This window comes from Pristiophorus japonicus, chromosome 1 (assembly GCF_044704955.1).
Source record: "Pristiophorus japonicus isolate sPriJap1 chromosome 1, sPriJap1.hap1, whole genome shotgun sequence".
Classification (NCBI taxonomy): domain Eukaryota; kingdom Metazoa; phylum Chordata; class Chondrichthyes; family Pristiophoridae; genus Pristiophorus; species Pristiophorus japonicus.
Genome location: NC_091977.1, coordinates 193,537,052 through 193,551,310, shown reverse-complemented (window position 1 = coordinate 193,551,310; position 14,259 = coordinate 193,537,052). Strand labels below are relative to the sequence as shown.

At 42.7% G+C, this 14,259-nt stretch overlaps 1 protein-coding gene across 1 annotated transcript in view; it reads right to left on the bottom strand.

The window, feature by feature from the left end:
* The window catches only part of map1b (microtubule-associated protein 1B), a 138,012-nt gene extending 128,299 nt beyond the window's left edge, over window positions 1–9,713 (bottom strand). The window contains exons 1-2 of the mRNA XM_070885921.1: window positions 9,521–9,713; window positions 1,716–1,817 (exon numbers count right to left, since the gene is read on the bottom strand). Coding sequence (XP_070742022.1) covers window positions 1,716–1,817; window positions 9,521–9,692 — 274 coding nt within the window. The 5' untranslated portion in view covers window positions 9,693–9,713. The remainder of the gene's footprint in view (window positions 1–1,715; window positions 1,818–9,520) is intronic.
* Between the last annotated feature and the right edge of the window lie 4,546 nt (window positions 9,714–14,259).

Below are 14,259 nucleotides of genomic sequence, written 5' to 3'. Positions count from 1 at the left end.
CTTACTACTAGGGGGATCAAGGGGTATGGCGAGAAAGCAGGAATGGGGTAGTGAAGTTGCATGTTCAGCCATGAACTCATTGAATGGCGGTGCAGGCTAGAAGGGCCGAATGGCCTACTCCTGCACCTATTTTCTATGTTTCTATGTAAGAGGATAACTAAAGAAAGTGTAGGGCCTATTAGAGACCATAAAGGTAATCTGTGTGTGGAGGTGGAAGAAGTGGGTATGGTTCTTAATGAATACTTTGTGTCTGTTTTCACAAAAGAGAGGGGCGCAATCAAGGAGGAGGATTGTGAAGTATTAGATAAAATAAACATTGTGAGAGATGAAGTATAAAGGAGTTTAGCAGCTTTGAAAGTGGATAAATCTCCAGGCCCGGATAAAATGTATACCAGGCTGCTAAGAGATGCAAAAGAGGAAATAACAGAGGCTCTGACCATCTTCCCTGGCTACAGATGTAGTGCCGGAGGACTGGAGGACTGCTGACATTGTACCTTTGTTTAAAGAGGGAGAAAGGGATAGACCGAGTAATACAGGCCAGTCAGCCTAACCTCGGTGGTGGAAAAATTATTGGAAAAAAATTCTGAGGGACAGGATAAATCTTAATTTAGAAAGACATGGATTAATCAAGGACAGTCAGCATGGATTTGTTATGGGTAGGTCATGTCTGACTAACTTGATTGAATTTTTCGAGGAGTTAACAAGGAAGGTCGATGAGGGTAGTGCGCTTTGATGTAGTGTATATGGTCACGAAAGTAAAAGCCCATGGGATCCAGGGCAAAGTGGCAAGTTGGATCCAAAATTGGCTCAGAGGCAGGAAGCAAAGGGTAATGGTTGATGGGTAGTTTTGTGACTGGAAGGCTGTTTCCAGTGGGGTTTCGCAGGGCTCAGTAATAGGTCCCTTGCTTTTTGTGGTATATATCAATAATTTGGACTTGAATATAGCGGGTATGATTAAGAAGGATACAGAGGAGATTTACAAGAATATTGCCTAGACTGGAGAATATTAGCTATGAGGAAAGATTGGATAGGCTGGGTTTGCTTTCTTTGGAACAGAGGAGGCTGAGGGGAGACCTTATTGACGTGTATAAAATTATGAGGGGCCTAGATAGAATGGATAGGATCTATTTCTCTTAGCAGAGGGGTCAACAACCAGGGGGCATAGATTTAAAGTACTTGGGAGGAGGTTTAGAGGGGATTTGAGGGGAAATTGTTTCACCCAGAAGGTGGCGGGATTTGGAACTCACTTCCTAAAAGGGTAGTAGAGGCAGAAACCCTCGCCACTTTTAAAAAGTATTTAGATGTGCACTTGAAGTGCTGTAACCTACAGGGCTACAGACCAAGATCTAGAAAGTGTGATTAGGCTGGATTGCTCTTTGTCGGCCGGCGCGGACACAATGGACCGAAATGGCCTCCTTCCGTGCTGTAAATTTCTATGATTTTATTTCTATGAATATCTCTGAATATTCACAGTATTTTCTATAAACATATGTAAATACTATGGATATCATTATGATAGCTTAGTATTTTTGAAAAGCTAAATTAATTTTGATTTTGTTACTGTATCAAATGAACTAGTGAAAACTGTGAAAGATTTATCTGTCACAAATTACGGTTATGTTAAACAAGCTAAGCTAAGCTGTTTTATTTTTTAAATCTAGTGTTTCACAAACAATTGCTACTTACAATCTGGTTGCATTTGTAACAAGCCTTACCTCTAACATCTGCTGAAAATCTAGCTGAATGGCGTGATACAAAGACTTTGAGTTCTTGGTCTAGGTTGCAGGCTATCAAGTCTGTGTCCCAGGAACGGATACCTATAAAGAAAAGCAGTGGCATGGGATTATTTATGGCATAAACCAGAATCCATAGTAAAAAGCACTCGCATTGCCCAGTCTCTATAATGCAGGTTATGTTTTTGAAATTGTGGTAACCAGCTGGTACCCCTCAGGTCCCAGACTGAAAGGGTGGGCATAGGGTCTGAAGAAAACTATATTTCCCAGGATTCCCCATGAATGCCCAAGAAATGTGAAAAAATGATAATGTTATAATAAAGTGAATTGAGATTGCTCAAAAGTAATACTACTTCATTTTTGTTTAATGGACACTGTCTAGTACTGAACCATACAAGTCAGGAAAGTCCCAGGTTCAATCTTCAGTGTGCAGTGAGCTCGCTGATCTCAGACAGGACCTTAGTCAGAGTGCTACTGCTGGTCTCAGTCCTTCTGGTCATGGGAGAGAAAAATAAGACAGGTTTTCTACTCCTGAGCTTTAGCCAATTACCCATGCCAATTAGTGCATGTGTGTGGCCATCAGATCAAGACAGGATTGAGCTTGATTCAAATGCCCCACAATCTTGTTGTGCGAGACCCCTTGGGAAAGAGTGACCATAATATGGTGGAATTCTACATTAGGATGGAGAATGAAACAGTTAATTCAGAGACCATGGTCCAGAACTTAAAGAAGGGTAACTTTGAAGGTATGAGGCGTGAATTGGCTAGGATAGATTGGCGAATGATACTTAAGGGGTTGACTGTGGATGGGCAATGGCAGACATTTAGAGACCGCGTGGATGAATTACAACAATTGTACACTCCTGTCTGGCGTAAAAATAAAAAAGAGAAGGTGGCTCAACCGTGGCTATCAAGGGAAATCAGGGATAGTATTAAAGCCAAGGAAGTGGTATACAAATTGGCCAGAAATAGCAGTGAACCCGGGGACTGGGAGAAATTTAAACTCAGCAGAGGAGGACAAAGGGTTCGATTAGGGCAGGGAAAATAGAGTACGAGAGGAAGCTTGCAGGGAACATTAAGACGAATTGCAAAAGTTTCTATAGATATGTAAAGAGAAAAAGGTTAGTAAAGACAAACGTAGGTCCTCTGCAGTCAGAATCAGGGGAAATCATAACGGGGAACAAAGAAATGGCAGACCAATTGAACAAGTACTTTGGTTCAGTATTCACTAAGGAGGACACAAACAACCTTGCGGATATAAATGGGGTCAGAGGGTCTAGTAAGAAGGAGGAACTGAGGCAAATCCTTATTAGTCGGGAAATTGTGTTGGGGAAATTGATGGGATTGAAGGCCGATAAATCCCCAGGGCCTGATGGACTGCATCCCAGAGTACTTAAGGAGGTGGCCTTGGAAATAACGGATGCATTGACAGTCATTTTCCTACATTCCATAGACTCTGGATCAGTTCCTATGGAGTGGAGGATAGCCAATGTAACCCCACTTTTTAAAAAAAGAGGGAGAGAGAAAACAGAGAATTATAGACCGGTCAGCCTGACATCAGTAGTGGGTAAAATGATGGAATCAATTATTAAGGATGTCATAGCAGCGCATTTGGAAAGAGGTGACATGATAGGCCCAAGTCAGCATGGATTTGTGAAAGGGAAATCATGCTTGACAAATCTTCTGGAATTTTTTGAGGATGTTTCCAGTAGAGTGGACAAGGGAGAACCAGTTGATGTGGTGTATTTGGACTTTCAGAAGGCTTTCGACAAGGTCCCACACAAGAGATTAATGTGCAAAGTTAAAGCACATGGGATTGGGGGTAGTGTGCTGACGTGGATTGAGAACTGGTTGGCAGACAGGAAGCAAAGAGTAGGAGTAAATGGGTACTTTTCAGAATGGCAGGCAGTGACTAGTGGGGTACCGCAAGGTTCTGTGCTGGGGCCCCAGCTGTTTACATTGTACATTAATGATTTAGACGAGGGGATTAAATGTAGTATCTCCAAATTTGCGGATGACACTAAGCTGGGTGGCAGTGTGAGCTGCGAGGAGGATGCTATGAGGCTGCAGAGCGACTTGGGTAGGTTAGGTGAGTGGGCAAATGCATTGCAGATGAAGTATAATGTGGATAAATGTGAGGTTATCCACTTTGGTGGTAAAAACAGAGAGACAGACTATTATCTGAATGGTGACAGATTAGGAAAAGGGGAGGTGCAACGAGACCTGGGTGTCATGGTACATCAGTCATTGAAGGTTGGCATGCAGGTACAGCAGGCGCTTAAGAAAGCAAATGGCATGTTGGCCTTCATATCGAGGGGATTTGAGTACAGGGCAGGGAGGTGTTACTACAGTTGTACAGGGCCTTGGTGAGGCCACACCTGGAGTATTGTGTACAGTTTTGGTCTCCTAACTTGAGGAAGGACATTCTTGCTATTGAGGGAGTGCAGCGAAGGTTCACCAGACTGATTCCCGGGATGTTTGGACTGACATATCAAGAAAGGCTGGATCAACTGGGCTTGTATTCACTGGAGTTCAGAAGAATGAGAGGGGATCTCATAGAAACATTTAAAATTCTGATGGGTTTAGACAGGTTAGATGCAGGAAGAATGTTCCCAATGTTGGGGAAGTCCAGAACCAGGGGTCAGAGTCTAAGGATAAGAGGTAAGCCATTTAGGACCGAGATGAGGAGAAACTTCTTCACCCAGAGAGTGGTGAACCTGTGGAATTCTCTACCACAGAAAGTTGTTGAGGCCAATTCACTAAACATATTCAAAAAGGAGTTAGATGTAGTCCTTACTACTAGGGGGATCAAGGGGTATGGCGAGAAAGCAGGAATGGTGTAGTGAAGTTGCATGTTCAGCCATGAACTCATTGAATGGCGGTGCAGGCTCGAAGGGGCGAATGGCCTACTCCTGCACCTTTTTTCTATGTTTCTAAGACCAAACAGCCTGGTGACACTGCCTGTCTCACCTTACACATGCAGAATGTGCACTTGACTGAGATACTTGTGGGCACCTAACCCCATTGATCCATACTCCGACATAAATCAATGTCTTCAGGAGAAAGCAGAATAAAAGGGATAAAAATACTTAGTGCATATCATGTCAGTGAAAAGATTGCATCCAGTTTACGGCAAATCTCGTGTCATATTGATTAAATATGGCGTCACATAAATTGTTGAGCACTCTTATAACAGCTGTGTGGGAGGGGCATGTAGAGCCCACCTACATCGTTGGCAGATACACATGTGGGCTCAGTGACCAGTTACAGAAACTGCTTGTTATACCATTGACACCTCAGCAAGTGGTATATTTCAAACTAGATTTAGTTTGATTCTAGATGTTACATGTCATACCTAATTGCAATGAATGCCTTTCATCAATAATACTATACAGTTCTCAGCCCTGTACCCTAAGGGAATGGTAGAGAAGTGTTGTGACTCCCACTGTTTTTACAGTAATTCAATTGTAACAAAAATATGCTACTGCCCTTGACTGGGAGTGCAAAGATAGCTTCCAAGCATCATAGCACGGTGTGTGGGTGCGTGTATGGGTGTCCACCCACATGGACCCCACATACAGGCACCCCACACACATGCATGCACCTATTGGTTTATTGACTGGCAAATCCTTACTAGCTTCCTGCTAAAGTAGCACCACCTGAGATTCTGAGGCCATTGAGTATTTGCACTTCTTGTTTTCCATTTCCTATTTTAATAAGTGTTTCTGCCTTAAAGTTGTAGCCTTCACCCTGGTCCCTTCATTCTGAATTAAAGATTTTTGATCACTTGCAGAAAGAAAAAAAAGACATAACTCCAAAGTAACTAACCACTAATTAGACTATGTCTTTTATTTTACCAGCCAAGAACAACTATAATTACAACTGCATAACATTAGATAACGGCAGGCAGTAAAGGCAGCAGCTTCAGGCCCCAGGCAAGACAACAAGCAGCAAGTGGCTCCAAGCTTCCGGCTTAGCAACGTGCTTCGGCAGGCCCCACTTCCAGTTTCCTCATGCGCGACTGATTGAGCGCGCATGCGCAGTATCAAAACAGTCTTCAAGCCCTCCAAACGGGGATGCATGCGCAGAAAGAAGGATTAACCTTGCAAATAAATCGCTCTATTTATTTAACGTTGGCTGTGCCAGACTCAGATACATTTGTTTCTTCTTGCGAGGCATAAAAGCAACAACAGGCCATTGTGACTGAGTAGTTTAATGTCCAGGCATGAATCCAATTCCTAACTCTAATCACTGCAGTGAAAAAGGTGGGTCACCTCAAAGGCAATATTTTAGGACCAAAGCTAGTATCTTTTAGGTTATTGCTATGAATTTCTGTTTGACTGCCCATATCAGCTGGCTCACAATACTTCCCCAAAGTACCTGTTTGATTCTCAGCATACATCGCTCCCTATCTAACAGTTATATCTGGCTCTCATCAGTTCCACCATCGTTACTGCATTTCATTATTGCATTTTTAATCCCATATCCTTGAGTAGCAAATAAATATCCATATGTCACAAGACCTATTTATATACCGGTCGAAATGCATTGTTCATTGAAAATGTAGAATATATCGGAAAACATCAAGAAGAATACTTAAAAAATAATAATTCTCGGGATGTGGGCACCACTGGCAGGCTGGCATTTATTGCTCATCCCTAGGTTTGATACAATTGAGTGGCTTGCTAGGCCACTTCAGAAGCAGTCAACCATGTTGGTTTTGGACTGGAGTCACATAAATGCCAGACCGGGTAAGGACAGCAGCTTTCCTTCGCTGAAGGACATTAGTGAACCAGTTGGATTTTTACGACAATCTGACAGCTCCATGTTCAGTTTTATTGATACCAGCTTCTTTTTTTTAATTAATTTAAATTCTCAAACTGCCATAATGGGATCATTAGTCCAGGTCTCGGGATTATTAGTTTAGAAACATAACCATTACACTACCGTACCCGATCTGATAACAATGATGCTGCCAGATTACAAAAGGATGCAAAAGAAAGCTTTGAGTTATATTTATTTTTGTATGCAATATTGCAATTAAATTTATCTCTTCTATTTCTCAACAAAATTTCCTAAATATATGTTCTATTGCAACATGGTGTTTATTTAAGAAATGATTCATATGTTCTTTTGGTCATCTTCAACTGAACAGTTTAATAATGACTGCAGGATTGGGAGGAGTCAGTGATGCTGACATTGTGGAAATGGAGGACAAGCAGGGAGAGGCAATGCATACTGTACACCAAAAAAATATGTTCCACTGATTAAATATCTATATTTTTATAATGTATTTATGAAAATATTAGGGAAATATGATAAGCAAATATTTACAATGTATGGATGTCCTAACACATTTTCTGTTACAAAGGGAAAGCAGTATAACTAAACAAAAGCTTATTTAAAATTGTAATTAAAAAATCATACAAATAAGTTAAAAAAAACAATCAGCCCCACTGATTACATTTTTCTTTTGTGAATTGCTCTTTGTATAGCAACATCTTCACCAGCTTCACCTTGCTCTGTCTGATGATTGATGGGCATCATGTCTCATTGTCACTCATTTTATTCATAAACATAAGCATACACTTATAGTTAATACTGTAACGTATATCCTTCCCTTGTTCTCTGGTTTCAAGAATACTGCTGTTTACACCAGATTCTTGACAGACTCAAATATTCTTTGTCAAGCCACTGGCTGGAGCTTTGCATTCTCAATTGGTGACGGAGGGAAAAAGGAGAAATTAAAACTAATCCAACCTTTGAGCAGGCATGTCCCCTATTGACTGAGCACGGAGTAGCAACCAGTGACTGGAGAAATCTGCTGCTCTAGTTGCCCCACCCATCTGTATGAACAAGGAGACATGGAGTCCAGAAGCCTAAGGAAATTTAAATAGGGAAGCGGGCCAAGGACAGGTAGGGCTGGGGAAAATGTAAACACAGCAATAATTATTATTTATAGATTTATTAAAAATGTAATTGTGCCTCCTACTTTCAGTTCAACGGTGGGAGGGGTGATGGGTGTGTTCACTATCTATTCGCCCATCACCAACACAGTGCTCATGGTTAAAACAAAGCTGCAATAATCCGTAAATTAATTTATATAGTTTTTCATCTACATTGAATCATAATCCTGTTTGCGATGTTTTTTTTAAAAACTAGGATTGCTGTAATTTTTCAATATGAAATGTCAATCGTTTTACACTCAATATTTGCAAATTATTACCACTTAATCCCAATTGCAGAGGTAGGATCTTGGTTTGAAATATTAATGTTTGTATCACTTGTGACTACCGTATTATGCTGGCAACAGTTCAATTTTCCAGAACAATCGAATGTATGTGGAATGTGTCCTAAATGTCAGTCTCTGAAACAGCACCCCCATCTCTCTTAAAAGAAAGAGAATTCTGGAGCTCCTACAAGCCTCCGCCCCCCCCCCCCTTTTCTTTACACACTCTTGACCTTTACGTCTGCTGCAAATCAACGTCATGGATGTTAAATCAAGTGCTTAAGCTGCGGGCATTCGTTTGGAAGGTGTTGGAGCTTCAAGAGTATCTTGTGGAGCGAGCAAAGTTCCAGGACTACAATTCCCAGCAGGCGCCTGCAGGTTGGGCCAGGCCCAGTGTCCCTCCCTTTGTCTGAATGTTCCTTCGCAGCTTCCGGAGAGACCGCAGTGCGGAGAGCGCGCCACGCCCACCAGCCGGTACCGGCTCAATGAATGAGAGAGGAGCGGGCATTGCAAATCGCATCTCTCGCCAACATTCTTCTTTTATTAACATTTTAGTCAACACTTCGCCCATCATTTTAAAAACTCCCCCATTTTTTGTGCATTTCTCTATTGAGCAGAGAAAGCTGCGTTAGAATGAGAATTCTGCTACCCATTCCATGCAGTATCAATGTGAGACTCGATGAGTTTTACAGATTGCGGGGTGGGGGGAGGGGGGGGAGAGGACAACGCCTTTACATTCACTAAATTCATGCAACGCCTCGATGTCTGACTGAAAACAAAAGCAATGAACGCATCGATCGAGATATCAAATACAACACATTTTAAAGAAACCAATGTGAACATCTGCAATAAGTTTGCAGCAATTTATAAACAAAAAAAGGTGTCTGCTGTTCATCGTACAAGCCGGGTGGACACATTGTTGTACATGCTGGGGAACTGCCGATTTAATATCATTTTTTGTCGTACTTTTTTTGTTGTTTAGATGCTTTGGCAAAAGATCTACATGCAATGAAGAAATAAAAGCGAATGCAAGTGGATTTAATTTGCTATTCGATCAATTTTGTCTACATTTGGGACAACACTTATTAGCTACTAAATAAATATTGTGCACTGATAACAATTTTATCTGCTTCAAATAAATACGCTTAACAAAAGAAAACTAAGCCAACGATCCAGATTTCCGGAATTGCCTTTAATGGTAACTTCGATCCGCAGCGCCAACAGATGATTTAATATGGGGTAGACAGGGAGGGGTGATAGCTTTCAGCTAGAAAGTATAGATTTTTATCCATAATATAAATTAAGGATCCAAGGAAACTGCACCCCTTAAATGCATCGGTGCTGTGCATCTTATTGGTTTCTTCAAGGTTATCTCTAAGTCGAAAATACATTACAGGCTAAAATCACTAAAGCAAGACCGGCTAACCTCCAAATTATTGAGATGTGATTTTTTTAATGTTGCAATATTACATTTCGCTGCTACTAAACATTCCCCCCTGCGTTTATCCCTAATGCTCCGCGTTATAATATCAGTTAACGCTGCTGGCAAGCCCCTTACCTCGCTCTATATCTGAAATGGCACATCTCAGATGGTCTTCTGTAACAATTTCCCCAATAACCACTAGTAAATAGAACTTATTGTCGAGGAATCGGTGAGTCAAGCTTGTGTTTGATGGCGATGGGCTTAATTTGCTACACGAAGCTTCTGGGTCCACGTCTATGGTCGCCATCCTCAACCTCTCTGTCCGCACTGGGCACTAGACAGGGAGTGAGTGAGCCTGGGAGGCGAGGCTGGTGCGTTTTTATAGTGCAGACGCTCGCCTGGTCCTGGGGAGGAGAGACAACGAAGCTGCCTACTTCACATCGCCAGCTGATGTCATCGGCAGCGAATCAGACCCTCGGCAAGCAGAAGCAAAACGTCCTCGAGTTTGCAGCAATCATTACAGTGCAGGCAAGATTCCGCCAAGTTTTTTTTGTTTTGGTTTCCGAAGAGCACAGTACTGTACCGCATTTTCCTTTTGACAGAGTGAAACCTACTCGAGGTCAGAGTATATCCAGCATTAACGCCTCTGATTTCCAAATGTTTGTGTGGGAATAGCTGGGATAATGTTGAAATGAGTCAGTACATTAGGGATGTTTCACTTATTTGGGCAACTCCTAATGATATACTTGGACCATTAACTGTTGACTCTCACCCAGTGGACACAGTGATTACATCAGTCAGCTAGCATGAATGTCAACATGTCAATGACACGCAGAGTACTTACAATCGACGTCGGTGTCTTCGTCTTCCACTGGGATACCCAGCATACAACACTTGGCGTAGGCAAGGATCTCCAGGCAGAAGGCTCCATATTCAGGAATCTTTCCTGGCAGTACTGCGGACTTGGGTTTTTAAGTGCTGCACGGTGTGGTGGGATTGAACACCTATCTGAACTTCTTCATGGATGTCCTGTCCACATGTCCATTGTGTGGTCAGGACAAAACCATAGGGTCAATGCCCTGCGTTTCACTCAGAGTGCCCCATGTATGCAGCATGCACGCATTGTGCAATTTGGCAGGTGCCCTGAGCACCGGTGGCTCTAGCCTCAGATTTGCTTTTCTGATAGTTTTCCTGCTGCATCATTTGCATTTCAAGACTCCTTTGGCACAGATTTCTAGCCACAGCATTGTTGCTACCGCACGTTGCCAACCTCAGCTCGAACAGCGCCAGATTTAATTGACCTGCCAATGACTGTCATGGATTTGGAGGAGGAAGAAGAGCTCACGTAGAGGGAAGAAAGGCAGATGTCAGCACGATCTCAGAATCGGCTCAGGGACTATGTTTTCAGATCCAGGCACTCGAAATTTGTCCCTGTCTGAGGAGACCTGCCTCCACTGCCTCTGCTGCATGAGGGAGGCTGTGACGGAGTTATACTAACTAGTGGAGTCTGGCCTGCTGGACAAGCTTCAGCACCAATGCATCAAGCAAGTCACGAAAGCCTTGGTTTCCAAGACCAACATTTCTGTCACCTTCTCCATGGAAAAGAAGTAACAACAACAGAAGTAACAATTAACAGGTAATTGGATTGTATTAATGCAACTATGAAGTACAAGTCAAAAGACACAATTTTTTCATTGTGCAGATCGCTGGTTATACCACATCTGGAGTACTACAACTCTTTTTGTAGAAAACAAAAATAAACATTAAATCAGGTGCCCCCTGATTAAAGGGGTGGGGGATGGGGGAAACACTCCAAACACTTTTCAAGTGCCCTTTTTAAAAAAAATTTTGTTTAGGGCAGTAAAAGCACACAAATTATACAAGTGCCCCCTGGCTAAAAGGGAGGGGGGCACTAAAACCCGGCACAGTAAACAAATTAAACTTTAAACATTTAAAATCAAATTAAAATTTGGTTGCATGGGTGATAATGCACTCCAGTCCCTCCGGCGCCCACCTCTCACGGAAGGCCGCGAGCGTACCGGTGGACACCGCGTGCTCCATCTCCAGGGACACCCTGGCTCAGATGTAACCGCGGAAGAGAGGCAGGCAGTTGGGCTGAACGACCCTCTCGACCGCCCTCTGCCTGGACCAGCTGATGGCCACCTTGGCCATGCCTAGGAGCAGGCCTACGAGGAGGCCCTCGGACCTACCCGCTCCCCTCCGCACAGGGTGCCCAAAGATCAGGAGTGTGGGACTGAAATGCAACCAGAATTTGAGGAGCAGCCCCTTTAAATAATGGACTGGAGTACTAGTTTTGTTCCCCTCACATAGTGGGGTGATAAGATTCAGAGGAGAGCTATGAGAATGATTCCTAACTTTAAAAAACTTAGTTGCTCAGATATGCTTAAGAAGCTGGGTTTATTTACTTTGTAGATTTAGAGGCGACCTGATAGAAGTTTATAAAATAATGAAAGGGCTGAATACCCTAGGTGTGCCTATTGAGAGATTATTCCAGTTTGACAGATTGGGGAGAACCAGAGCACCTGCATTTAAACTACATAAGAGTAGGAATAGACTGACTGTTAGGCTGTTCCTCTTTTCCCAAAGAGTAGTAAGCCTCTAGAATGCATTGCCGATTGGTGTGGTGTGTGCAGACTCTCTGTATGCCTTAAAGAAGGAGCTGGACTGGTTCTTGACTGGGGCAGAGATTACATCATATAGAAGGCAAGTGGTTTTACAGATAACACAAGGTCCATGTGATCTCCTCAACTGGTTTTGATAACCTGAGAGAGTCGGAGAAGAAATTTCCAGAGTATTTTTTCCTTATTGGTTTTGTTTTTTCCTGATTTTGCCTCTCCCAGGAGATTACACAGTTGTGGAGGAGTGAGAAGTGTCTAGTCATGATGCTCCAGCCAACATGAGTGTGGGCCAGGATTGATGAACCAGCCGGTCTTTACCAGTCCATTTTTGTATGCAGACAGCATGCTTCTCTAAAGTACAGGGCCTCACACTGGCACACAATGTAGTCATCAAGGCCCCTAACAATAGCCCCATTGACATATATGAATAGGGAAAACAGGATCACAGGAATCGAATCATGTAGGTGAATGAGTGATACCCAGGTAGCAGGCACAGGGTTAGCTCATCACACTTTTATCATGGGAGCAATTGCCATGATTCGAACATTTTCTCCGCAAACAGGAAAATGGCCCATATATTCCAAATCTATCAGACCCTCTTTCAGTTTTAAAGTGCTGTTCATCAATATTTGCACTTAAATCCAGCAATGTTCATCATTGGTCACCCAATGCACAGAGTGAGCAGATTGTGGGATTTCCTCGTGGATCTGCTCCTGGTATTATCAAAATCCACCATGCACATGTCCAGGATGTGTAGACTCACTGGGAAGGATTTCTCCAACAGTTGTTCATATTTTGATCTCTGTTATGCACAGCTCATCATACAGTACGACCATGTGGTATACTTTGGTTTTCTAGAAGCTTTCTTGTGATTGGTTGACATCACAGGGTATAAACTGTGTAATTGATCCCAGTTTTCAAATTGGGTCTAATACTAGCATGCATTTTTACTTTGGACGTGTACATTTCGATATGTGGTGCCCTCATTTCAGCACAGTGCATGTAGATGTTCTGGTGGAATTGGCTTCCCCAACACCATCTCATCAGCCTGAACAAAAGTGGACAATCAGAGTCTACCATAACAATTATTACTTGGGAGATTTTTTTTGCTGGAAACAGAATAAAACTACCGCTATGCAAATATATAAACGGCACTCTGGAGCAATTTCAAAGTTGTAATCTCATCTGAAGTTCAGATAATAGTTATAAACTGCCTGTTTATAATTACTAAACGGCAATCTTCATTTATGGCATTACGGCATCCAAACCGCCCAAGGAGATCGCTATCCTGTGACATCATAAATGTCGAACAAAGAGACACAAGCTAAAGCTGGTGAAAGGCCAATGTCAGGAAAGCCTTCGGGCAGAGTGAAGGGTCAATTTCAAAATGTTTTCATACAGAGAGCGATTAATACTTGGGAATATACGTATAGATAATGTAGTAGAGACAAAGGGCTGAATTGTTACATGTGAGTGGGTTGGGGGGGGGGGGCGTGTCTCTACCACGAACGTTCCATCAGCGCGCTCGCCACTGTGTGTTTCACTTAACTTGATCAATTGACTGAGTCATGCGGGTTTCCCAGCCAATTAAATGGAGCGAGTCTGATGACATCACGAATGACTCGCCTTCAGCTCGGTTATTTAAGTGAGTCTTGCGCACAGAGTTGAAGGTTCTTCGAGGAAGGTCTCAGGTGTTACATCCAATACTTTGACTGTGAGGGTGCAATCTCAGCAGCACAAGGCTGATCCTAGGTTTTCTGATTTGAAAATCCTGCTCCAGGGGATTAGGAGATCCTCTTCCCTGGTGACGACAAGAAGAGGCCAGCTGCTGCGACAGAGAGGGCATGACTGGAGATCCCCCATAATGTAAGCAGTAGGGGTGTTGTCAGCCGCTGCTGGATTCAATGTAGGAAGAGATTTAATGACCTCATTAGATCAGCAAGGGTGAGTACAATGCCACATTCAACGACTATAGTAGTTGTACTGTAGACTACTATAGGCGTAGTCTATAGGCCCCCTAACAGTAGCTACACTGTTGGACGAAATATAAATCAAGAAATAATGGAGGCTTGTAATAAAGGAACAGCAATAATCATGGGCGACTTTAACTTTCATATTGATTGGACAAAACAAATTCCCACGGTAGCCTTGAAGAGTTCATAGAGTGTATCCGGGATAGTTTCCTTGAAAAGTACATTGCGGAACCCACCAGGAAGCAGGCTATCCTAGATCTGG